The following is a 27,709-nucleotide window of genomic DNA, read 5'->3' on the forward strand; positions in this document are numbered from 1 at the left end:
TTTTACCCACAAGTCCTTTCCATGCCATTTCCACAATTAATCTGCAATGTTTGTTTTAAAATCTGTGTGAAAACTCATGAGTATAACATTTTAAATGCATCCTTTCTTTCCAGATAAACTCTTCTAAACATACTTCCTTTTAAAAGATGCCTTTAAAAACATATTTAGATATGTGGTCATGATCTTTGAAACATTTGGGAAGGATGAATAAATATTTCCTGATTCATGCTTTTTCTTTGTGCTGCTTTTATTGTAATTATTGGTATGTTTTCAACCAATTTTCTATATGTACATAGTTTTAATTCTATTAATGTTTAATTGTATTTTAATGATTTTTTTGTTTGTTTTTATCTGTAAGCCGCCTTGAGTTCCATCAGGGAAAAAGATGAGGTCTGAATAAATAAATAAAATAATAATAACAATAGTCTAGATTAGAAGATGCATGCAGATCAGGTCAACATGCATTGAAATTTACTAAGACTGAATTATTCAATAACCTCTGTTTTAAACTTTAGGCTGCCTGCTAACCTGAAGTTGTAAACAGACAGAAGGTTGCATCATAAAGAAAATGTGAAGTCAGTAGTTGCAAGAAGGATTTATTTACAAATTGGTTATCAGATTACATAAAGCATTCAAAACATCTCTGCTTTTCTTTACGGGAACCTGAAAGTGATATGCTATATGACTAAAAATAATACACAGGCACTTAATATAGAAATTCATTACACAATGTACTTTCTTTTATCAGATACCTTTTACTGAGTTTCATGAAAAGGGTCTAGCAAAATATATTTATATACATTTTTTTTAAAGCACTGTGTTACCAAAATCTCAGATCTTGTTAAGTATGCAACTCTAAGAATAATTTTATTATTAATACTAATCACTGTCAAAAGATGACGCTCATAACCAACAGTGACTCCATCCCTCAGTTAGGAGGTCAGAAACATGCCATAGACTCATATATTCCCTTTGTGAATTTTGCCCTCCTGTTGTGGTTTTAATTGTTTGTGATCTATTCATTATGTGATCAATTCATTATGACCAGGGTTTACATAACTATCTTCAAATCCTGGTTTCAAACTCTGGTTATGAGGGCAATCCTGGTTATGATTCAGCATCGTTTAGTCTGGGTACAGACTTGCATTGGGGGATATAGGAGCCAACCTCTAGGGAATCAAAGGCCCTTTGCCCGTACCCCATAAAATATTTTGAGGGGGCCAGGCCTCAACAAAGTTGATGGGCATTGCCATTCAAATGGTGTGTGTACACTGCATTTTGTGATGTGGAGTGGGGCTTACCTGGGCCCCTAACAGGGGAATGGTGATAGGGCAAGCAGGGTGGCAGGGAGTATTTCATGACTCAATACATTTTGCTGCCTGAGGCAAAAGGCAAGATAGTGTCCCTCTTCTGTTCCAATGTACAGAAGGTGACCAGACTGGAAACAGAATTTTACTTCAACACTGGTAATGGGGCAGAATCTTAGACCACACCTCAGTGCAGCTGGCTAGTTTAGGGGGTACAGGGCAAACCACCCAGCATATTATCTCACCACTGTTTGCTGCCCCTGCTATCAGCTGCCCCCCCTAAATCAATCATAATCAATCCAAATACATAGCTAACTGAGGTTCTGCCCCCCCCCCCCAAGGCCTGCCCTTCCCAACAAAAATCCTGGCTATGCCCATGCAAGCTACTATATTTTGATGTTGAGGAAAACATGTTGAGTTTTTGCTGTGCATGCAGCTGTTAAAGCCAGCATGTCAACTTGTCTTGGAAGGCATTTACTCACAAGGAGTCCCCTATGTTTCTCTTTGTGGAGTAGACTGCAATTCGCAGAAGAGCAACTTAGGAATTTACTGCGGGGTGATGTAAGAGCAAATGGAAAGAAAGCTGCTGGTTCAAACACGCCGCTTAAGAAGGGGTTTTAAGGTCATGATTAAGGTTGTAAAAGCCATTATTTTAGCCTGGCTGGTATAAAAACTTCCATGTGAATTTTGAGACTTAGTGTTCATTATCAAAGTAGAATTAGAGCTACAGTTCTTGACTACGTTGTTTATCTTGGCACAATGGCCTAATACCTAAAATCATGCAGCATGTTGTCATGGTAACATTCCATTGACCCAATCCACATGTCCTCTGGGGAAACAGGATGATGGGGGGGACATTATTTTTATATAGAAATCCATCTGGCCCTGTTCAGAAATAAGATTCTATTTGAGAGGCTCCCAGCTCTTCAAAATAGGCTGGTTATGCACTGCAGAACTTTAGAGATCTCTGCTGCTTCATGTTCAATAAAGTTCTATTTTAAAGCATTTGTAAGCATAGAAAAAGAGGACCAGAGATGGCAACTTAACTTTTGCTCTCTGAGGATATAAGTTGAAATGGATAACAGAATCATACGAGTTGGAAGGGACCCAAGGGTCATCCAGTCCAACCCCCTGCAGTGCAGGAATCTCAGCTAGATCTGTGCTGACAAGATTGTAAGGCAGGATCTTAGCTCTGACCAGAGCCAGTACATTAGTTTAAATAGAAGCACGCTAAGAATATAGTTGTGAAGCTTGATGGATGCTGTGGAGCTTAGATAGTTTTGTATATTATTATTGGTTGTGAGCCCTAGAAGACCTGATCCCTGCCCTGATTTTCCGCCTTGGAAGTATAAGCTTTGATGCCGAGGAAATGTTATACGGTGGTACCTCGGGTTACATACACTTCAGGTTACATATGCTTCAGGTTACAGACTCCGCTAACCCAGAAATAGTGCTTCAGGTTAAGAACTTTGCTTCAGGATGAGAACAGAAATTGTGCTCCGGTGGTGTGGCGGCAGCAGGAGGCCCCATTAGCTAAAGTGGTGCTTCAGGTTAAGAACAGTTTCAGGTTAAGTACGGACCTCCGGAACGAATTAAGTACTTAACCCAAGGTACCACTGTAGTCCAATAAGATTGCAAGGGATAGATTTTTATTTTCTACATGCCCAACCAATATTGCTAGGCCCTATTGCATGGTGGCGCGGGTGGCACTGTGGGTAAAACCTCAGTGCCTAGGACTTGCCGATCGTATGGTCGGCGGTTCGAATCCCCGCGGCGGGGTGAGCTCCCGTCTTTCGGTCCCAGCTCCTGCCCACCTAGCAGTTCGAAAGCACCCCTAAGTGCAAGTAGATAAATAGATACCGCTTTATAGCGGGAAGGTAAATGGCCTTTCTGTGTGCTGCGCTGGTGCTGGCTCGCCAGAGCAGCTTCGTCACGCTGGCCACGTGACCCGGAAGTGTCTCCGGACAGCGCTGGCCCCCGGCCTCTTAAGTGAGATGGGCGCACAACCCTAGAGCCGGACACGACTGGGCCGTACGGGCAGGGGTACCTTTACCTTTACCTATTGCATGGTAGCAGGGGACTTTGAAAGCATATGGAATAGCCATGCACCTCAGATGAGCGATACCCAACATGCCTTTCAGGTGTTGTGGCCTACAACTCTCATCAGCCCATGCCTGTTCGCTAGTGGTCAGGGATGTTTGGAGCTATAATCCAGTAACTCCTAGAAGGTGCCACATTGGCTGCCCTCTGCCTTAGATGAGCATCATGTTTGTAGCATGAGCTCCACCCCTTTACCCTCCCAAAGCTTTGTCTTTAATCCTCTAAGGTCTTGATCTTGATCTCATGAGCCTCTACCACAAATTCTTTCCCATCTCTCTTAGAAGTTGGCAGCACAACAGTCAGGGTGGATTCCAAATGAATATTCATAATTATGTGACATCATTTTATATTCTTGTCTGTGCAGAGACAGTGCAGCAGTTATGGTACAAAGGGGAATGACCTGTAGTAAGCAGGTTGCTGTTTGTGTCTCTTGTGGGCATAAGCTGTCATTTGGACTACCCTTATTTGGGGTTGGTTTGGTTTTTTTTGCTGCTTATTTATGAAAACATTTCTGTACCACCTCACATGAGGTAAGGTAAAGGTAAAGGTAAAGGTACCCCTGCCCGTACGGGCCAGTCTTGACAGACTCTGGGGTTGTGCGCCCATCTCACTTAAGAGGCCAGGGGCCAGCGCTGTCCGGAGACACTTCCGGGTCACGTGGCCAGCGTGACATCGCTGCTCTGGCCAGAGCCAGAGCCAGAGCCAGAGCCGCACACGGAAACGCCGTTTACCTTCCCGCTGGTAAGCGGTCCCTATTTATCTACTTGCACCCAGAGGTGCTTTCGAACTGCTAGGTTGGCAGGCGCTGGGACCGAGCAGCAGGAGCGCACCCCGCCGCAGGGATTCGAACCGCCAACCTTTCGATCGGCAAGCCCTAGGCGCTGAGGCTTTAACCCACAGCGCCACCTGCGTACATGAGGTAGTGTACATCAATTTTAAAATACACATCTAACACTAAAATAACAACAGCTAAAAAGCCCTTGGAACTCAGGGAAGAGTTTAAAAGTATGGTGACTTGCTAGAGTGAAGCAACAACAAATGCTTGGGAGGACAGAGGTGTGTTTAGAAGGTACATATCATCATTGTGGGCAGTTGCTTAAGCTCTGAGGGGAGATGTTTCCTCAACAAGGGAGCCACCACAGAAAAGGCCCTTCTGCTTGGTTGATGTCAATCACACTTCCACAGACAGCAGTACAGGAGAGCCTTATCAGCTGATTGTAGCAATCATGGGGGGCAGTAAAGGAGAAGATACACTTTCAGGTACTCTGGTCTCAGGTTGTTTAGGACATTATAGGACAAGACTAAAACCATGTGTGTTAGTTTATTAACAGCCAATGCAACTGCTTTAAGATCACGATAAGATGAGCATGACAGGCTCGTGCTTCAGCTTCTGGAGCAGCTTTTAGGGCAGCTCCTACAACCTTATATTATGCTCAGTTTCTTCTTGTATTTTGTTATTTAAATTATAATAGGCTCCTTGGCCTACTTGCCTTGTGCATTTTGCTACTTTTTACTGCAAGCCGTTCCTAAGTGGGCATCTGTAGGATCTGTCGTTTAGGAAGATTCAGAATATTCTAAATATGCTGCATTCTGTCTCATCATAAATGTGAAATCTGCTCACGGAGGTCTTTCCTGTCATAAGTGAGAAGCCCTTGAATGGCAGCTCCTGGGGTTAATTTCAGTGTATCCTGGCAGGGCTCTATGCATAGCAGCAGGAAAGGCTGATAGCCTACTAGGAAGGCAAAGGACATCAAAATGTTGCACAAACAGCTTACTCAAAATCTCATCAGGGTTTCAGGTTTCCTTTTTTTTTAATTATAGAGAGCAGGAAGCCACACTAATTTTTTAGGTACGCTAGATGTAAATAATACTTTACGAAACAGATGGAGAAGATTGCTAATGCATTCCCCTAATGAGGAGAGAGAAACTAGAGATGATGTACAAAAAAATTGAAGTCACTGTCTTGTTTTCTTTTATTTCACCAGGGGCTTTGTTGTTGTTGTCGTTGTGAGAAAAAACAAACACAAAATAAAATGAGCTTATTTTCAGTGAAGGGTTCCTCCAGATGACCTGTTTATTCCTGATTTGCTTGCATAAAGCTTACACACTGGTTGTACAATGGCTGGTCTTTATTGGGCATTTGTTCTGTTTTGTTTACAGGGTGATCATACACCAGTGGCCGTTCATTCTGCATTTGTCCTGATTTGCTTACAGGGCATTAAAACGGGTTCCCATTAATCATCCACACACCCCACAGTGCATTTCCTTGTCACTTTCATAACACTTTCACCACCACCACCATCATTTATACCCTTCACATCTGGCTGGGTTGCTTGTTTTTTTTTTAAGTGGATTTGTTGTGGTAGGCCACTGGAGTGCTTTAAATGCACTTAAATTGTGCAACCCTTTGTTCATGTTTTGGTATCTGTATGAAGCCCTCCTGAAAAATAGTGGCAATCTGGAGACTTTCTAAATCTGGGAGGCCGAATTCATAATTTGGGGGTGGGGTGAAGAAACTTGTTGTGAGATTGGAGTATTTGTTACGTGATTGGAATGTTATGAGATTGGAGTGTTTTATTTAAAAAGCGAGAGGTGCCTGGGTTTAAGCTGCCTTGTACAGGAGCAGTTTCCCATCATTTCAGATGTTCCAAGGCTGAGCTCTGACATTTAGAGCAGGGTCAGTTGCTGGTTCAAGGCTGATTCAATTGCTTACCTGGCTGATTCCTTTCTTGAGGGTAAAACTTGTACACGCAATGTAATGTGAATGCATCTAATGTAATGTACAGTAATGTGTAATATGGGCATGATTTACACAAGACTGAAAAGGGAGGGGACAGAGGAAAAGAAGGGAACTGTTGAGAATTGTACCTTCAGCTTTATTGTCTCTGCACCACAGATTATAATGTGAATGTTGGAGAAGAAAAAACATTATCAGCTCGATATGATGTGAACTTTCAGCTTTACTCAAACCTCTGCTATTTTTTACAGGTGCCACTTTCCTCTCAGTGCCTCTCCACCCCTGCTTTACTCAACCTTCTGCCTTGTTCAAAACAGCCACTTTTCTCCCTTTCAGTGTCTTTCCCTTCTCACTTTACCCAAGCTTCTCTTGCTTCCGTTCCTCGGCTGCCTTATGTGTGAGAGAAGGATGCAAAGCACTCAAATATTCCATAGCACTTACCCACCATTATCCTCTGTGCTTTTTTTTTTTTTTTACTGATAATTTTTATTTGGTTTTACAAGTATAAAATTATAACAATACAAAATGCATATCCATATTTAGAGATTCATCCGAATCTCTGGACTTCCCACGTTCCCCTCCATGGGTCCTATTGTCAACCCATTCAACTGCATATTATTAAGTAATCCATATTTTATGTCACTCCATTTTGTCCATAATATTTGCAACATTACAAGTGTTGTTATAATCCTGCTAATGTTTTCATCTGCTTACAGTGGTCTCCCAGATAAGTTATAATTTTTTCCCATTCTTTATAAAAGTTTGGGTATTCTTGGTTCCTGAGCTTTCCAGTCAGTTTTGCCATTTTGGCATAGTATTATTATTATTATTATTATTATTATTATTATTATTATTACTTATACACCACCCATCTGGCCAGGCCTCCCCAGTTTGCCATTCTTCTCTGGTAGGGACTTTGTCGTCTTTCTATCTCCGGTGGCCGTCGTCTCCATTTTCCTCCCAGTCCTTTCCATCTCTGCTTTACTCAAACTTCTGCTGTTGTTTTAAACCATCACTTACCCCATTTCAGTGTCCCTTCTCTCTTGTTCCTATACCATGGCAACTGCTCTTGTGAAACCAGCCTTCTCTTGTGCTCCTTTTTACTGTCCTGACTTCATGCAAATCCAGGATTGTGATGAGGCACTACATTCTTACTATGTAGAGAGAAATACTAATCCTTTTTTACAACAAAATGGTGTAAATAAATATGTTTAAATGTGTTTACCATCAGGTTAGTAAAAGGAAGACCCATTTTATTCCTGCAGCCATGATGGCACTATGACTTAAGTCAGGGACGGCCAACTTCCAAGAGACTGCAATCTACTCATACAAAAACTGGCAGTGATCTACCCCTTTTTGGGGAGTTCAGGTCAAAGTTAACTTGGTAGAAATAAATATCCAGTGATGTGAAATAGTATTTCTAAATTCTGGTGGGCTCCTAACCTGCATCATACATGTATATAAACGGCTATCATTTGGTGATGCTCTCCCTGACCCCTGACTTTAAAGCATTGCTCTTTGAAGGCAAAACACAAGAGGAAAATCAACAGTAGAGCCAGCCTTGGCTCCCATCACATTAAAAAGGTCAGCTAAGAACAACAGTCTTTCTTCTTGGCAATGTTCCACTTCGAACAATGCTCTCTTAATGGTATGGCCAATTGCCGGTAGTTTAATAGACTAGCTGCACAAGGGAGCAGCACAACGAGGAAGTCTGTAGCAAATGCCTCCTACAGTGCATACAATGGAGGATGAGCTCTCAAGATCAGAGCATTCATAGTAAAACCTAGATTGGAGGATGATAACTTGCACCCTTTGGTCTTTTTCAAGTACTGCAGAGATGTAGTCACATCACTTTGAGGCCTTGGGGTTCATCCAAGTTACTAAGAAGAAATGCACAGCCATTTGTGAGGGGAATGTTTCTGCTGTTGTTGTTGCATGGTAATGCTCTACAGTCAATGGGGTCTCCAACTCTGCATCGCTTTATGCGTGCTGCTGTTTTTGGAAGGAGCAAGCAAGGATTTATTTAGCAACCAGCAAGCTGCTGCAGATACCCAGATTTATAGATACAGATATAGGTGTGTGTGTGTGTGTATAGACAAGTGATAGACACTGTGAAAGTACCTTTTAAGGCTAGAGACAGGCAATATTTTCTTTTTCTTTTTAGAAAAGAGGACCAGGCGGGGGGAGGGGAGTGAGTGCACATGGCCTTTTTGTTAAATTGATGGCCATTAAAAAAATTATTTTTAAGTGTTGCTTGTGCAAATGGCTTTAGGGATCAGACCATGTGATAATAATGCTGTAGCATGCCCAGGAATTTACTATTATTTACTGTGTGTGACTAGCAGAGTCTTGGGAAACACAGGACCAGTTTCTTGCATCAGTCACTGATTTGATGAGAGAGCTTTCTGTTTCTTCAGTTTTTGGTTGTGTTTTGGGACCAGGTCACAGCCTACAAAGCAAAATGTAAACAGTCCAGATTGAAAAGAAAGCAAATATGTCTGAGTAGGGGACAAATCATTGTAACGGATACCTTATTTTTGAAACAAAATCTGCAATAATAGCAGCAAGAGAGCCAGCTGGGCTTAATTAAAATGCTGCTTGAAGCCTTGTGAGCTGTCTGTTTGAACTAAGGGAGCAGGCATAGACTGGCGGGGAGAGAACAAAGATGAGGGATTAAGCTCAGCTCCCACATCTTTTAATTTAACCCTGCGTCTCCTAATTCTGTGTTCGTGAAGAACAAAGCAGCTGATCCTTAATCAGAGTGCCAGAGATGAGAATCTCTCATTGGACAGGTCGCTGACATCATGCCAAGAAGAATTGTGGGGATATTTCAGCCAGAGCCCTGTCGAAAGGGAAGATGAGGAGAGAGAGAGAGAGAGCGCGCGTTACTTGACACAGTGAGGGTGGTGTGTTGAGAATGTGAATGAGAACAGTCTCATCTAAGTTGTGTACTGAATGAACTGGCATTGTGTGATTGCTCCGCTTTCAGCACATCTCCCAGTGTTGTCCCAACAACTGTGGCTCAGGGTCATATTTTCTTTGTGGCAACAAATTTTGTAAGTGAATTATGGGTTGTCTCTGTGTTCTTGAGTCCATTCTGAATATTCTGCCAATCATTTTCATTGGATGACCCCCCAGAGAGGGGGAGAAACATATTTGTGCCCACACCACAAATAGTTTTATATATCTGTACAGCCGTACCTCCGTTTACGTAACCCTCTGGTTACGTAAACTTCAGGATGTGTGCGCAGCAAACCCGGAGGTATTTTACTGGGTTTTGCCGCATGCGCAGAAGCGGTCCTCAGGTTGTGGAAACCTTGGGATCTGACTGGACTTCTGGAACGGATCCTGTCCGCAACCGGAGGTACCACTGTATCCTGTATCTCTGTAGTTTTTTTTTTAATTAAAAATAAAATAAAATCCCTAAACACGGTAGCATTGGGTTGCCATTTGCTCTGCACTGTTTTTTTTAAAAATATGTTGTGACTAGAAATGTATACAATAAGCCAAATGTGTTTTCTTTCCTAATAATCCCTAATATTGAACACTGCTACACTTAGGACAGGATATAGGTGATAGGGGGCTGCATTATTGTGGAGGGGAGAGAGAGAGAACTGTAACCCCCTCTGGCTTCTATTTGTTCCCACCTTTTTAAAAAGGGGGCACTTTGGAGTGAGCTCTAGGGATGGACCATAGCTCAGTAGTGTAGGTAAAGGAAAAGGTAAAGGACCCCTGGACGGTTAAGTCCAGTCAAATTGACTACGGGGTGTGGCACTCATCTTGCTTTTAATCTTCTGGCGCAATGGAACACCATGAAGGAAGCCAGAGCACATGGAAGCACTTTTACCTTCCCGCCTCAGTGGTACCTATTTACCTTCAGTAATGTAGAGTGTGTTATTTGTACAATTCCTGGATTCAGTCTTTGGAATTGCCAGATAAAGAAATTGGAAAAGACATAAGTCCAAGACTCTAGAGTCAAGGTAGACAGTTCTGGGGTAGACACACAAGTAGTATGCCTGGGTATAAGGCAGTTTCCTTTGCTGGAAAATTGAGCTTTATCTGTTTGACTTCTGCAGTCCAGAGTGGGAAAGTGAAATTGACAAGGCTCAGTTTCACAGGAAGTAAAAGCGATAAGGATCATCCACAAATAAGCCAAAACACAAACACCCTGTGCTATATATGACTTTAAGCTTTGTAACAGAAATATACCCAAGCCCATTTATTATTTTATACGCTGATTGGGTCCGAACCAGCCGTAAGTGATTAGGGGGGAGAGAGCTAAATTGTTGCTGAAGGTATTGCAGGAGGTGTCACAAAGGAAAACAATGTGATTATGGTGTACTTTGCAGGGTCATATGAATCAATTTTTGATGCACCTTTTTCTTCTTTTTTGGCAATAATCGTTTAGCAATAATGTGTAACTTGTGTAAAACATAGAATTTTGTGCTGGAGCTGCCTTATACTGAGCTGGTATTGTCCAATGACAGACATCAGCTCTCCAGTGGTTTCAGACAGGAATTCTTTTCCAGCCCTGAACCTGGGGGACCTCTTGCATGCAAAGCACATGGCTGATGACTGAGCAATTATGGCTCTCCCAAATTGGGATCTTCTTTTTATTCCTTTCTCCATAAAGCGTTATTATTGCAAAGGTACAGAAATGACTCAGCAGGCACGCCAGTTATTATCGCAAGCATCCAGGTGGGACATTTTACAATATCACCTTGCAGCATGTAATCATTACCTAGCTTCTCACCTGGCAGGAGCTTCCACAAATACTGCTTAGGGATCAAAGGCTCGTAAAACGTGGCGTGCGGATTTCATTGGCTTGTTGCGAGTCTCATGGCACATGGGGCAGAATGAAAGTTTTGAGCAAGATAAGGGGTTCCGTCAGGCCTGGGGTGATCAAGCCTTCTTTCTCTTTCCCTCTTGCAGTTTTCCAAGGAAAAGCATGTTATGGACAGGCTGGGCATGGAGAGTTCCCCAGAAAAACTCAAGAAAGAGCTGGAAGAGGAGCTCCAGTTGAGCAGTGAAGATCTGCGCAGCCATGCCTGGTATCATGGACGTATTCCACGGCAGGTATGTCCCTTTTCGGTCTCTCTCAGTTGGGTGATTCTGCCAGCTGGTTTTCTTTTCCTGTTCTTTCTTCCTTGCTTGCTAAATCCAGGTACTTCACAATTCTATCTCAAGTCTTTCACAATCACCTGTGTTGTTGTTGTTTTTTTTTGCAAATCGGTTCAAATTTATTATGAACGTTTTTGCAAATCGGTTCAAATTTATTATGAACGTCCTGAGGATGTTATTATGGGAGGAGGAATTGGATATATAGAGGGAAGTGCAGAAACCTATCCTTGTCCTGACTCTGAGCCTAGATCCAGTTCAGTCACGCCTGCTACCCACTTAGAGCGGTCGCAAATGATACGGAGGAAACCTGCAAGACCCCAATTTTACTCTCCCTGTAATTATCCCTCAGCTTGTTTATTTAATATAAAGATTATCTTAAAGAGACTTGCAGGAACTGTCATTTAGTTAGTTTTTGAACCCAATTATATCACCAGAGGTTCAATTCTAAAATACACTCCCAGGCAACGCCTTAAGCATAGCTGGGAATATAGCTATGAGAGAGTTGGCCACACAACCACTAAGTCTCCTTTCTGGCACAGAAATTGACACTCCAATCTATTCTGAGAATCTTTACTATAAAAAACAACAAGCAAGGTGATAGCTCTCACAGTTTCGATATTTTTGCTGTTCCTTTCTTACTCCCTGTCAGTCCTATCCTGGAGAAAAGGGATCGATGTTACTTGAAAACGTGACTAAATTTATGTAAAAATCAGCCAGATATTTCTAATTTATTTCATTTATCCCTGATTGCAGGAATCGGGTTTTCTGATTAGCAAGATTTTGAGCACATAATATATGCTCTAGCTACAGAAATTGCTTGATCCTTGCTGGAAACTGAATGATGTTATAATGATGATGATTTTGGAATCAGGACATGGGAGGCCGTTTTACAGCATTAAGCAACACATTGCTTTTTCTTTGTTTTCACCATATTTACATGCGTCTCCACATCTGTCTGAAAGCAGACATTATTATTTTAATCTAATGCAACTGAAACAGCATGAGCTAGTCATCAAAGTGCAGACCTCTGGAGTTATGAGCCTCCCTGTGGATATCAGCCCTGGAAACCATTCAGAGATAGCAGAATCTGGTGGCCATGTGATGTACATGCTTATTGGCTAAAGCTTGTCTGATGAAAAAGACGAGAGCCTTAAAAAAATTAGAGTTATGAGTAATTGTGCCAGATAATGGTAAAGAAAGCCAGTATATTGAACCCACTGAAGAAAGGCGTTGATGAGGTCACTTTTAGGGCCAATTTAAATAAAAAGTTCTACCTTGATGGTAGCTGAGCCCAGCTACGGTTTTGGTTGTGTGGAGGATACTTTATGACAATGGGCACAATTTAGAGAAAACAGAGTGAATCCAATTGTATTTGCGAGTTTTCCAAAGTTGTGCTTACCAGAAAAAAATCCCACCATAGTAAAATACATACAAAATGCCATCATTTGCACATTTTTTCATGGGATGAAAACCTGGTCGTTACCGTAGTTGCCATTCTAACTATCTCTCTCTCTTTTTTAAAAAAAAATTGTAATTGGAAAAAGAGGGAGTATCAGAATTAATTTGTGGGTGCGGAGGAAGCTGCATTTATGTGATTGTAAGATTAGGAATAATTAATAATAATAATAATTTTATTATTTGTATCCCACACATCTGACTGGACAACTTCCAACAAAATATAGAAACGTAGTGAGACATCAAACATTTAAAAACTTCCCTATACAGGGCTGTCTTCAGATATCTTCTAAAAGTTGTATATCTCCTTGACATCTGATGAGAGGATGTTCCACAGGGCGGGCACCACTACCGAGAAGGCCCTGTTCCAGCAAGCCATTTTGAGAAGGTGGTGAAATGCAGCCTGCCACAGTTGGTGCTTTTGGCCATTATGTCTAGTTTCGCCCTCTGCTGGGGACAAGCAACAGCAGGCCTCACTCAGATTCAGAATGCATTTATTCTGACACAGCCACTTGCTATTGTGCTGGTTTGGCTATGTCAGGGGTAGTCAACCTTTTTATAGCTACCGCCCACTAATGCATCTTTCTTGATGGTAAATTTCCTTACCGCCCACCAGTGCTCGAGGGAAGGAGGATTCAGCTTGTGCCGTAGAACCCCCTACTGCCCACCTAGAATCCTGAAACGGCCACTAGTGAGCGGTAGGGACCAGGTTGACAACCCCTGGACTATACAGTCATACCCTGGTTGTCGAACGCCCTATAACTTGTACGTTTTGGGTCCCGAATGCCACAAACCCGGAAGTGATTGTTCTGGTTTGCAAACGTTCTTTTGGAAACCGAACGTCCAACGGGGCTTCTGCGGCTTCCTGCAGCCAATCAGAAGCCGCGATTTGGTTTTTGAGCATTTTGGAAGTCAAACGGACTTCCGGAACGGATTCCGTTTGACTTCCAAGTTACAACTGTATAGCAAAGAAACAAATCTTGCACGTACAATTAAGATTTCAGAAGTTGTTTCAAGGGGGAAAAACATTTCAAATATCAAATATTGATGCCACAAGGAAGTCAAGCATCTCTGTTGTAATCAATAGCATTTCCATTAATATTTTAGTATTAATGCACTTAAGCAGTATGCAAGCAGGAAACCTCACTGTCCTGGATGCAGAATACTTATCCATGTCTTTTAGTAGGAACAGGAATTTATCCCAGGAAGATAATCCCATCTTTGAAGCTAGGAACAGACAGATGTATTTAGTGCAAAGTTCTTCACACACCAGTAGCAGTTTTGGAGTGGGCACCAACACAAAGGGAAAAAGGATCAAACTTTCCTTCACTATACCAGTGTTCCTCCTGCTGCTTGAGCAGCTTATATTTCTTTTAAATAATTGTATATTAATTTATATTCACACAATTAACGTCACACCTATTTTGTCCCTGACATGCAGCATGTTGGGAATATAGGAGACTAGCTGGAAAGAGAGAGCCACTGTAAGCTCTGTTGGCTTTGACCGCATTGTGTAGTCACACAGCTCTGCATCTTTTTAGCTTTGGGGTGCTGAAAGCTCTTTGTGTTCTGATCACATCATGATTTTTATTATTATTTTGCCTTTGCAAATTACAGTTTGGTGTGCCCGTAAAAATTCCAGAAGCGTATTTTATGTTTGTTTTGTAGCAGCTTTAAAAAAGGCTTTGTTTTGTTGTGTGGAATCTTAAACTGTTTTTGGTTTATTGTGGTTTGGGCTCCTGTAGGCTACGGCCTTCATAATTAGCTGTGTTAGGTGGATTGAAAACACAGCAGGTATCCTCATCTGAGCTGAAAACAAAGTGAATCAGTGGGATGCTAAGGCTAATGAAACACTCTCTGACTACTTAAGCAGTACACAGTTGAGTACAGTACATGACCACATGGCACTCAGCTGTTCTTATTGAGAGCCATTCACAATCCTTATTCAGGCTGCATGCACACTCATGTTTACTCTGCATCCAGTACACTACCACCACTGGTAGCACATGATGCTACCCACAACCCATGTCTATCCTGTCTTTCCTTATGGAATACCGCAGTTTTATGCATTTTTCCATTTCTTCCATCCTAATTGAGAAAAGGAAAAACCTAGCTGTGTTTTAAGCCTGTAATGTGTCCATACCCTCAGTGTTAGCAAGAAGGAATGGAGGTGTCTTGGCTTCCAGTCCAGATCTCAGTGTGCCCAGTAATTCAGAGTTGTGAATGAGGAACCCCTTTCCTAATGTTGGGGTCCCAGGTGCCTACCAGAGCTTCGTTTTGCTACAAAGGATTCCATGGCCTTGTTTCCAGATGTAAACAAGGGTAGGAATTTAACTTCATCATGACAGGGTATCGCATGGATTCTACTTATATTCCTAGGTTAATCAGAATTTGGGCTGCAAAGCTGATCTTAGTCTTTTGCAAGGTCCAAATTTAAAAGTAGCAGTTTGAACTATCTTTGTCAGGCGCTGGAGCCTAAGCACAATACCAGAAGTCAGAGTGCCAGGTCTTCTGTATCACTGAGATGGAAAAATTGTATGTGAACCTCAGAAAAGGAGAAGGGCCTGTGGCTTAGCTGACTATGTTGAATAGTGGTATAGTCCTATAGCTGGACTACAACTCACACCAGCCTCAGAGTGAATTGTCAGGGATGATGAACATCTGGAAACACCTGGAGGACACCAGGTTGTGGGAATGGTTACTCTAGGACAGTGTTTCCCAAACTTGGGTCTCCAGCTGTTTTTGGACTACAACTCCCATTATTCCTAGCTGGCAAGAACATTGGTCAGGGATGATGGGAATTGTAGTCCAAAAACAGCTGGAGACCCACGTTTGGGAAACACTGCTCTAGGATATATCTTAAATGTTTTGCCATTTTATTTAAATGCAACAACTTTTGTGATAGATTACAACGAAGCATTGTAACTTTAAAATATACGCTGAGGCTTTCAGTAAAAGAAAGTAAGGGCACACTTGTCCAATAGTGGCTAATCTCATTCTGATTTTCTCTTAAAGGTGTCTGAAAGCCTTGTTCAGAGAGATGGAGATTTCTTGATCAGGGACTCTCTCTCAAGCCCTGGGAATTTTGTCCTTACCTGTCAATGGAAAAACACCTCTCAGCACTTCAAGATCAACAAAACCATCTTGAGGCTCAACGAAGCCTACTGCCGTGTTCAGTACCAATTTGAGGACGAAAGTTTCGACAGCATCCCTGGCCTGGTCCGGTGCTATGTGGGGAACCGCCGGCCAATCTCAAAGCAGAGCGGAGCAATTATATTTCAGCCCATCAACAGGACTGTCCCATTGAGGTGTCTGGAAGAAAAATATGGCACTTCCCCAGCCCTGCAAAGGGAGGGCAGCATTCCGGAAGGAAAAGTGGAAACTCCAAAAAGATTGAGCCTTAATATGTGCACTCGGCAGGCCAGGGAGCAGAATTCAGCCCGAGGAAACCTTCTAAGGTACGACTGTCTTGCGCCATCTGTGAGAGTTTGAGATGGATGCCCTACTCAGGAGACCAGAATGTGGCTCTAATTATACAAGGGAGGAGAGGAGAGTATACATGATCAAGGAAGCTCTATCCCTTCCCATCACACTCCATGTTGAAGAGCAACTGTCTGCCAATCTGTATTCATGGATCCGTGCGGAAGATCCATGGCTGGGTTTCTTGACTTTTTTTAAAAAGAAGCCTAAAACAGCTTAGGTTTGTCTGAAATGGCTGGGGGAAGCCTTACTTTTTAATACTGTAATTTTATGTTGTGAACTGCCCTGAGATCTACAGGTATAGGCCGGTATGCAAATTTAATAAATGCTACTACTACTTGGGAAGGGCTCTTTAACCTTTTCTCCCTGCCTGGTTCTCTTTTAAAATCTATCAACCCTTTGCTCTTAAAACATCTATTAGCCGTGCTTTGGGGAAAAGGCTGGTGCCTGTGTTTTTATCTCTCCCCCCCACCCGAATGAGCCTATTGGTAGCTTTGTGGCAGTGATTTCTGTTGCTGGGAGAAAAGTTAGGCACCCCCACGCTGCTACAAGTCCATCTCCCTGTTTCCCCCCATCCTCCAGCTGTTTACGGTTCTAGAGATCCAGACATCCTTGTTCCTAGCACTGCTTTTAAGTAGCATTGCAAATCAACTAAATCCACATTCATTAATATCACTCCTTTTGCTCACAAAGTTCACCCCATTTTATCCTCATAACAATCCTGTGAGGGTGGCTTGGGTTCAGAGTGAGAATGTCTATAGACATGGTGGTGGGGACAGAATTTTTCATGGTTTTGTGCTTTGGGATCATCAGTCAAGAGAGTCAGATGCCTGGCGGCCTGGAATTGAGGAGATCAAGCAGGGATGTGCAGCCTACGGCTCAGAGTATGGTCTATGTGCAGAAGTGTAAAGGAGAACTTACATTTTTTTAAAAATTAACATTAATTAACATTGTGACGTTCCTCCCCTTTACAGAAACAAGGAAAAAAGCGGTAGCCATCCAGCCTGCTTGGACCATGTTCAGGAGAAGAGATTCCCCCTGAAGGCTCACCAGTCGGAAAGTTACCTGCCCATCAGTATGTGTCACTTGAGCTATGTGTTTGGAGCAAAACGGAGGGTGTTGCAGCAGTGGGCTGCTGTTCATTGAGCTTCTGTTTTAAACATGTCCTTGGGGAATTGTACACTTTTTATTGTCTGGGCACAAGAAAACAACAAACACATTGTGTGTGCGTAAAGTACATGCCACCCATTCATTGCATAATCCCTGCCTTTTTCTTCGATCCCCCAATTTTGAAGAACCAAACAAGAGGGGGAAGTGTTGGCTGGACTTGCCTCACAAGACTTTGGAGAGTGTGGGACATTGCCCTCCTCCTTCCCCCCTGCTTTTTCCATCTAGCAAAAGTTGCCCTCAGCAAAATCTCATATGCCACCTGGAGCTTTGCATCTACAATGACGGGATTTTCATGTGCCTTAAAGGTCTTTGTAGGTATTTTCCTGCCTTCTGGAAACAATTAGCTTTACATGAGCTATGCTCTGAAATCCATTCCTGTCATAACTCCTTGTGCACTCAGGTTCCCTTTTCGGAAAATGTTCTTTCCGTGCAAAATGTGGGGCTATTTCTTGTGAGTCACAAGCGCTCATTTCTGCTCTTACCCATCAGATTCGGTTACAAACCAGTTCCTATTCCAAGCCCTGGAGATTTTCCACTCCTGACTGTACATTATCATACTCACTGCAGAATAATGTGACAGTGCAGCTGCTCTGTATATCTCTGATTTTTTTTTGGGGGGGGGGGAGGACCTGTATATTGGTGGAGCTTTACGCTTCACTGTCTCTAAACTATGCATCTTAAGTATGTGGCATTGGGAAGAATGCATCCCAAATATATTGTTTGGTTTGTAACTATGGTATGTATATTTGTGTTAACTGCCCTGAAATCCTCTGATGAAGGGTGGGATAGAAAAACAAACAAACAAACAAATACTTTAACCAAGGAAATAATGAGTGCACAGAATTGGCTCCAGGGGTGACATATTCATTATGTTCAGATATGAAAAGTCCAGCATGGAAATGATGCCTTTGTGCAAGAGTGCAGCACTTGCCTGAAGAGCAATGCCTGCTTGGCTTGACAGAACCCTATTTCTTTCTCTCTGAACCCTCCTGCCTCTCCAGACAAGGGCGTACCTAGGGTTTGGCCCAGTTGCCAAGGGCACAGGCCCAGAGGGGTGCAAAAATCATGCCTTTCCACTCTGGCTCAGCTCCTCTAGTAAGGGCACAAGGGAGCCTAGTATGCCTCTCTGTTCAGCTCCAGGACATTACAGAGAGGGTTTGTGCATCCCTCCCTCCCTCTGTGCTCTTCAGGGGACTCCAGATCTTGAATGTGAGTACGTTGCAGTGCACAGAAGAGGAGGCAAGATGGGCCTGGGGGCTGCATGTTGCCTGCATGCGCCACCCTTCAAAAACCAGCCAGTAATTTGTTGAGTGAACACTTTCACAAGGCCACTTCAGTGTGTGAAAACCTGATAGGGGTAGATTGCTTTGTAATACCCTTTTGTGTGAGTGACTCCTGAGGTCAGCCACACTTGTGGCCTTTCAACACCTCGCTCACCCATCACCTGTGCAATGACTGTGATGGGAAGGAAAGCCTGCCATTTCTTGCCAAGGCATGTGACTCTAGATTTTGGAAGTCTTCTTCCTTCTCTGTCTCCCTGACAAGCGCTGCTCCCTTGCCATTTGATACCTCCTAACCTGTGTTGCCTCCTCCTTTTAACTTCCAGGTTCAAGGTACCCATCTCAGGGAACTGAAGTTGAAACCAGCCCTTGTCCAAAGTCGCCAGCATTCAGGACAGGCAGTGAGCCCGCACTGAGCCCTCAGATGTTCCGGAGAGCTGCCTCAGAGTTGCAGCTCATCGATGCTCTCAGGGGTTCTGACAGCCAGCTGTACCCCAGGCCTCCGCCCAAGCCCAGCAAAGTCCCCTTTCTGAGGCCACCGCACGGTTCGGAGGCACTGTATTGTGAATTGAACGCAGCGTTTCCCACAGACTGCGGGGTGACAAAGCAACCTTTATGCCAGAAGGACAGCTTTGTAGAGCATCTGGCAACGAGGGAGAATGGGACACATTCATCCAGGCATTCCAAAAGGAGCTACTTGATCCTGGGCGACAATGATTCTTTGCTGAGCGCTGCGGACCCACTCGTGGCACAGACGGAGATGTGCAAAGAGAGCAGCGTCTTTGTCGCGCCTGTTCTTGAGATGTTCTCCAGTTTCAGGCCTAACGATTTCGAGTCCAAGCTCCTTCCCTCGGAAAACAAGCCCTTGGAGACAGCCATGCTGAAAAGGGTGAAGGAGCTGTTCACAAACAACAGTTCAAAGAGAATCGCTCTGCATATTCTTAAAATGGACTGCAAGGTAAACTGTCTTTCTTTTAAAAAAAGCAGTAGTAGTGTATTGGCCTGAATATAAGCCACACTTTCCCCCCAAATTTGGGCCGTAAAAAGTTAAAGTGCAGCTTTTATTTGTGACCTTAATGCACAGCTCCCCCCCCCCCCAGGAAGCAGCGCACTGCCTGCCCGTTGCTCCCAAGCCTCCCCTAGCCACCTAAGGAAGGGGGAAGGAGGGGAGGCCGCTGGCAAAGCAGCACGCCCCCCATAGAACACCCCGGGAGTGCAGGGCAGTGGCTTGCCGCCTACCCACCACTCCCAAGCCTCCCCCAGCACTGGCTTGGGGAGGTAGTGCCAGGAGGTGGGCTGCACCCACAAATAAGCCTTGAATTTTAAATGTGCAGCTTATTTGCAGGTGCGTCTTATATTCTGGCCAATACGGTAAATAAGGCTAAAGGGAAGTGTCCTTTCAAGAGTAATAGCCATTTTAGATCAGACCAGGAGTTTGTCTAAACCAGTAACCTAGGAAAAGGGCATTTCATTGTGATGGATCCTCCTTAATGACAAGGAGCCAACCCACACCATACATTTAAAGTACATCCAGTGCACATGACCCCCCCCCCAAAAAAAAAGAATCATGGGAACTGTAGTTTAAGGGTGCTGGGAGGTAATAGCTCTATGAGGGGAAACTACAGTTCCCATGGTTCTCTTGTGCTTTACATGTGTATAGTATGTTCTTTAAAATTACTGTGTTGGCGGTTCCACTGCTTGCTGCCACATTTTGGACCAGTGGCAAGTTTTCAAATGCTGTTCAATAGCAGCTTCGCATAACACGTGCATTGTAGTAATCCAACACGGACCCTAACACAAGCAGGACAGTGTGGCAGGAGAGGGTTCATGTAACCTGTGCACCAACTCATCTCTGGTGAAAGGCATTTTTTGAGCCACAAAATATATGGTGCTTGATTTCTGCTTCTTCACACTCAATGCAGAACAGCATAATGCAGCACATTTGACTCCAGGTGCGACTTAGCAGCCAGAACAGCGTAGCCTCAATCAAATCATAGCAATTAGAGAGGCAGAAGGGAGCTGAATTTAGACCTGCCTCCTCTGAGCTCAGCTGGTTTGTGCCGTTGATGATTTGACTGTGGCTGCATTCATATATGGACAGATCAAGGCTAGTGGTTTCTGGCACGTTACTTGCCCAGAAGGAATTGTGACTGTCGGGAAGCGGATGCCCTATATACAAATCCGTAGGCATGCCACCCGTAGGCATTCCCTCCATAACATGCACAGACATTTCCCCTTACTTTCTAGGAGGAAAAAAGTGAGTGTTATGGTGCAAAAAATACGGTAAAAACTCTTCCTTCTGGGCAAGTAACTGACTGCAAGTCTGCATAAGAGGAGTGCTATCATATTGTTTGCTTGGGGTGAGGTGGTGGGAATCTCAATGTTGCCTGATGAAACTTAAAGGATTTCTGGTCTTGAGAGAAGAGCTTGGGGTTAGATGGCTGTGTTTCCGTGAAAGGCAGAATGGCCCAGGAGACAGCAGTCGTGCTAATCAGCAGAGCTCCAGGAAATAGTTTTGTGCATTGTAGCGGCAGAAGAGGCTGCAAGAGCTAGAGAGGAATGCTCATTTATTGTAGGAGTATTGATGTCACCTGAGTTTTGGTAAAAGCCCAAATCACTTTCGATTCCCCGTGTATCTGTCCCAGGATGCAGCCAGCCAGCTAATAACTACATAGACTCCACTGCAGCTGGATCCAAGATTCCTGGCATGCTAATTCTGCCCTCTAGCGGAGCTGTCTTTGAAATAAGTGAAGCTATCTGTGTTTGTAGCAACAAAGAATTTAGATCCTCCTGGCAATTGTTTGGGGTATACTTGGGAGTAGCTCTCGAGTTTGCCAATTTAAGCAGCAGGATTTTGCAGAGGGCAGAATTCCTTGTGATACCACTAGGAATGCCACAACAAGTCTAGATTTATTTAAAAAAAAAAATGAGATATGATAGCCATCTTCAAATATCTAAAGGGCTGTTACGTGGAGGATGGTCCAGGCTTGCTTTCTCCTGCTCTGCAGGGTATGACCTGAACCAATGGATTCAAGTTATAAGAAAGGAGATTCTAACAGGAGATGGTGGACTTCCCTTCCTTGGAGGAGATGGCTATCTGTCATGGGTGCTTTAGTTGATATCCCTGCATTGCAAGGGGTTGGACTAGATGATCCTTGGGATCCCTCTCAACTCTACAATTCTGTGATTCTATGGGCTGGTCACGTTGCATACTGCAAGAGCCATGCTGATGAATGCTTATCCAAATGTACTGGCAGGGTGGGAAGACATGGCAACAGCTGTATACAAACCTGCAGTAGTCACTTCAAGCTACTGTGATCACAAGTACCTCTTCTAGGTTTTGTTTCACGTTTAGAGGCAACAGTTGGATGGTGAGCTTGCTTTATGGAAACACCCTAAGTTAATGGGATAAGCTTTGTTTTTATTTGGGAGATGGGGATTAAAAGCAGTCTTTTGTGCTGCAGCACATCTTCCCCGCTCACTTTCTGTGAGAATGACCCATTACTTGGAACCCCTGCTTGATACCACCCAGGTGTCAAATGGCATTATCTACACACAGCTTCACAGCGTTATCTCCCCTCTTGCTGTCATCGGTTCAGTGACACTCCTTTCAATGCTTCCCCCTAAAGCTATTACAGGCTTTTTAGAATCAACAGCTTCTTTGAGGATTCTGTAAATCAAGTTGGCATCAGCTGCAGTCCACTGCACCAAGAGGGACGGTGAAGACCTTTCCGGCACTCTCCTCATTACTTAGAGCACTCCACTCTGAGAGCTTAATCTATATTTATGTTCAGTTTAAACCGGGCACTAGAGGAATTGCCTGTCTCCTGACATTGCATTTGCCCCGGTCACAGGAGGGTCTCCAGATGAGATTGGTTAAACCAAGTAGCATTTGGGGCCCGTTATTAGAGAGAGTGAGGATAATATTACTAATGACACTTAGTGCCACCTGCCTGCAGCCCAGAGGGGCTAGAGGTCCCGAATGAGGATGATGCTGGATACTTCGACGATGCTGTAAAATATGATGGCCATTATGACTCATCAAAGATTTCTGGCGGATGTTGTAAAATGTGCCAGATGCTTCTCTTGTCTTATCTGTTGGTGATAAAGCTGGCAATGCTGTCACAGGCCTGCTGCTGTAACATATCTCCTGGTGATGATCTTGGGAAGGGGCTGAATGGCTAACCCAGACGATCTCACACAGGACCTCACTTATGCACAAGTGACTTCAAATCACAGTAACATGGTGGTCACCAAGGGAAAGACAATTGTGCATACACCTCTTTACAGTGGTACCTCGGGTTAAGAACTTAATTCGTTCTGGTCCGTTCTTAACCTGAGGTACCGCTTTAGCTAATGGGGCCTGCCGCCGCCACCACCACGTGATTTCTGTTCTCATCTTGAAGCAACGTTCTTAACCTGAGGTACTATTTCTGGGTTAGCGGAGTCTGTAACCTGAAGCGTCTGTAACCTGAGGTACCACTGTATTTCACCGGCATGCCCCTTTTGTTAGCAGCGAGGGTCATGTCACCTCCAACTGATGCGGGTTGAATGGGTGGGGTTGCATTTGTGTATAATATGGCTCCTATTAGCAGAAACCCTCTGCCTTGCGGGACATCATTGTGAGAAGAAAAAGCTAAGGAGTAAACCCTAAACAAATCCAGAGTGGAGTCCCTCAGGCAGTTGGGTGGCACCTTGTACACCTCCTTCTGGCAACTCCTGCAGTCAATCTGGTGCCAAAACATATTGCTCTGCTTTCCTTTGGACCACATCAGTGAGGCTGAGAGGGAGGACTTGTTTGGGCAGCCCAGGACTTCCATATGCATTGCCCTGGAGAGGTCATTTTGGTGCTGGTAACGCAGCAGCTATGAGTTAGAGGTCTCTGCAGCCACAGCAGGTGCTGTGATTCTCTAGTGGTTTGACTTTACCCCTGGAGGCACACTCCATTGTCTTTTGAGACCAGTGGATGGCAACAATTAGCAGAAGGGTTAGAAAAATGCAGGAAGGAGGTGAATTTGAAGTTTATTGAAAGGCCCAAGTGCTTTTCAAAGCGGTTGACTTGTGGGCAACAGTTTAATCAAGACAGCCGCCAGCAGCCAAACCCAATTCCTTAGGGGTTCGTTTAGCCCTGAAGAAGAGCTGTCTGACTTAAAACACGTCAGGCCTTAATAAACCGCTTTAAATTCACCTTTTGAGGTGCATTTGCTTTGCTTCATGTCATTTAGTGCAACAAATGTGCTGTGTTCCTGTGCGGGAGGTTAAACAAATCCTAACAAACATAGATTGATCTCTTGATTGGTTCACCTTTCCACTGGCAAGCCTAGAGATTGCTGCCTTTCTGTTTTGGCTTTTTCTCTGCCTCCCTCTCCACCTGTAGTTAGGGTAAATGAGAAGGCCATGCCACTGTTTCTTATGCTTGTAACCCACCTTCCATGATGAAACTTAGGATCTCACACAGAGGGCTCTCTGGTAGTACCTCTGTAGCTTCAACAAGGCCAGCCCTTGGGATGTTTGACAACACCCCATTGTGTGCCTTTCCTATACCATGTCCTGGGACTACCTGCTAGGATTAAGCTGTGCTCAAATGGACAATTTTTGTTGATTACTGTTTCCCAACACAGCTGAAACAAACCTATAGCTTAAACTGTATGCAGTAGAAATCTATAAACTTCAGAGTATATTTGCTTGGCTTTTTAAAAAGTTTCTAATTCAACTAGAGAAACAGTCTATTGACCTTTGCAAAAATTCATTGCAAAAAGAATTAAGTGTTAAGATGTGAAAGGAACCGTGAGCTCGGTAACCGTTCCACCCAAGCGAGGACCATGGAAGGAAACCTCAGTGGAATTCTGTCTATGGGGAACAACTCTTGAGGTTCATGGGCTGCAGTGGAATGAGGAACAGCAAGGAAAGGGGAGCTTGGGGGTTTGCCAGCTGACTGGGGGTGGGGAGGTTTTGCCCCTTTAAAAGTACCCATGTGTAGAAATCAACAGGTGAATCCTTTCACAGTGTGGAGGCAAGCGTCACCATCTGATAAAAGCAGCTATTAAAAGCACAGCTGCAGTTGCAGGCTGAAAAGTTGGCAACTCTAGCAGGAGCTCTGTATAACCAACACTGGATCCCCATGAAGCGTTTGAACGGAACAATCGTGTGTCCCTTGGAGAGAGAAGCTGCTTTACGTTTTATGAATTGCTTGAGCAAGCTGGCAGCCTTTGGATGGTAGCTGCTCTGGCATGTAAAGCAGCAAGGAGCAATTGGGGCTGCTGTGGGTTTTCAGCATAAATGTTGGTTAATGTTCAGGCTGCCTTGTCTCCACCCTGACTCATTCCGTACGCACTCTTGCTGCACTTGACAGGTTGCTAGGATACTGGAGGTCTCCGAAGAGATGAGGAGAATCATGGGAGTGAATTCAGGCCTGGAACTTATTACGTTGCCGTATGGACACCAACTGCGCCTCGACATAATTGAAAGGTAAACGCTGTTATTGCTACCTTACAAGTTTCCTTCCCCTTGTAGGCTCTGCGGAAAATATCAGGCTGCCGAGGAAAATTGTCGGATTCATTGTTGTTCTCTGTAAAAAAGGTATTTGTCCGTTCTGCCTTTCCTCCCACTATTTATCTATTATGGCATAGATTCCTAACGGATGGCATACTAATAGATTCCCAGTGATAGGGTGTGATTTTGGTGGGCTGCTGAGAGGCTAAGCACCTTTTACAAAATGACTATCCAAGGAAAAATTAGAACCTATTATTATTATTATTATTATTATTATTATTATTATTATTATTATATTTTTAAAGGCTTCTGGACACCAACATTGCAGGGGTGGGTTGGGAAGCATTTAATCATGAACTGTGCACAGGTTTTTGTAAATAAACCATGATATCAAGGGAATTTTTTTTTTTAATGGAAGATATTCTTAAGCAGGAAAAAAGTCCATAAAGATCTGTAGCACGACCTGAAAAGCTAAATGCCTTATGTTCCCACATGTCGCCAACACAGATAATCCCAGAATCTTAAGTGCAAAACATCTCTCCAAGGACTTTGAAAGCCTCCTTTGAGGCCTACAAAATAATATCTTGTCTGCATTCAAAGCCACCAGGCCGCCCCTCTTCTTCAAAAAGTTGCATGCAGTGGTTTAGAGCTTTTAGCCAGCCATGTGGTTGCCATGGTTTCCTGCTCCAGATCAGAGAGACCCATTGCACACAATGGTCTGACTGGCAAATAGCTCCTCCTGCTCCTCTTGCCAAGCAACGAGATGATCCACTCCTGTGCTTTTGTCACAGACATCTTCAAATTGCTTTGCCAGTCTTGGCACCTCTGCTGCCAGCATGGGGGCTGGCAAGTTCTTTCCTACCAGGCCCTTCCAACTGGGCTGGCATTCTTTTGTTGCCCTGTCATGCCTGGTCACAGGCATTACTGTCTCCTTTTCCCCTTTCTTCTTCCTTGAAAGGGAGGGTAGCTACGATGAGAGTATTGTCAAAATGATTGTTAGGCGTTGAGAGAATTCACTCTGAATGTTCTCAAACTCGCTGCTGGAGCTTGCTTAAATAGCCCCAAAGATTTTGAAAAGCTGCCAATTAGGTTGATGATTGGCTAGTTTTCATACTGAAACAATGGCTATGTTCCCACATCATGGTTAACCATAGATAATGGCTTATTGTAAACATGGAAAGGGCTCCCATTGCACTCCTTTCCCAGTGCAAGCAAGAGTTAACAAACCATGATTCCTGGATTAGCATGCTTCAAACAAACCATAGAGTATAGCCAATCTTGGTTTGATTGAGCGGAACAGATGACAATTCCAATTTTGGATGTAAATCTAAGCCCAGGGATCATGGTTTGCTGCATGCACAAAGAAATGAGCTAAGAGGGAGCCATCTCCACATTTATAATAAACCATTAATTAAGCCAATGAAAGCTGGCAGATTGATTATTCTGGTGTGATCCTTCTAAATGAGTATTTTCCTCTTACATAGAGATTTGTCACGCTGTGGTAGATTGACAGAAATGTATTGTAACAATATTTGCAATTTTTAGTCACTTAATTGACTTAAATATTTTGATCGGCTAAATAATTAATTGGACAATTTATTTTGGGGACCAGTAAGAAGGAAAGCATTCTTAAAGCCATAAAAACAATAATTTTAAAAATTCATCCTATATCCACACACACACTTTAAGAAACGCTCCTCAGGAAGGAAGGAACTTTCTGAGAAAGTTCCTGCTTGTGAGTGTGCTGTGCAACCTCTAAGAACAGAGAGCACTTGTTTTCTTCAGATCTCCTGCTTTATTATAAATAAATGCATGCTGCATGACGTCACCACAGTACTTTAAGGTCATATTTGTGCTTGGATTCAGTTCCATGGGCAGCTTGAAATCTCATGGCTCTCCTGATATCTTAAGACTGTTTCTGATTTCTTTCCCCCTTTAGACACAACACCATGGCAATAGGGATAGCGGTTGATATTCTCGGCTGCACAGGAAACTTAGAAGAACGAGTTGCAACGTTAAACAGGATCATCCAGGTCGCTGTGGAACTCAAAGACTCCATGGGGGATCTGTATGCATTTTCAGCTATAATGAAAGCTCTGGAAATGCCTCAGGTAAAAGGAATTCCCCACACTAAACTATAGCATGCAATCTTAAGGTGTGGGGAAAGAGGAACTGCCTTTTGTGCTGAGCAAGGCATTGGATAAGGTTCTGGCATTCTTCTGTTCATTTCCTGTTCTGGAATACCCGACTCTCCTCCTCCCAACACCCTGGCTTGACCAAAGAGGTGTCTCCAACATTGGATCCACCCATCCAATATCAGAGAGGAAGAGCCAATCTATCCTATGACTCCTGGGACACCTTGCAGACAGTAAGATTGCACCCACGTGAGGGCTTCACACACAAAACGAAGCCATTGTTTATTAAATCACAGCTTAGCATTATGTCTGAACCCATCGCAGCAACTTAACTATCGTCTACTAACTGTGGTTTAGGTTCACTCATTAAGCAAGGTTCATAGCTGACTTACTAACCTTAATAAGTAGCACGTAAGCCTGGATTTCCTCAAC

General features: G+C 43.6%; 1 protein-coding gene across 3 annotated transcripts in view; it reads left to right on the plus strand.

Annotated features, from left to right (window-relative positions):
* Positions 1-27,709, plus strand: part of BCAR3 (BCAR3 adaptor protein, NSP family member) — an 82,258-nt gene that overhangs the window by 50,158 nt on the left and 4,391 nt on the right. For all 3 annotated transcript variants that reach the window (XM_079981302.1, XM_079981303.1, XM_079981304.1), the window contains 6 exons: positions 11,077-11,220; positions 15,736-16,178; positions 17,175-17,275; positions 18,977-19,608; positions 25,003-25,118; positions 27,082-27,253. In XM_079981302.1, coding sequence (XP_079837428.1) covers positions 11,077-11,220; positions 15,736-16,178; positions 17,175-17,275; positions 18,977-19,608; positions 25,003-25,118; positions 27,082-27,253 — 1,608 coding nt within the window. The remainder of the gene's footprint in view (positions 1-11,076; positions 11,221-15,735; positions 16,179-17,174; positions 17,276-18,976; positions 19,609-25,002; positions 25,119-27,081; positions 27,254-27,709) is intronic.

The sequence above is a fragment of the Podarcis cretensis genome (assembly GCF_951804945.1).
Source record: "Podarcis cretensis genome assembly, chromosome: 6".
NCBI lineage: Eukaryota > Metazoa > Chordata > Lepidosauria > Squamata > Lacertidae > Podarcis > Podarcis cretensis.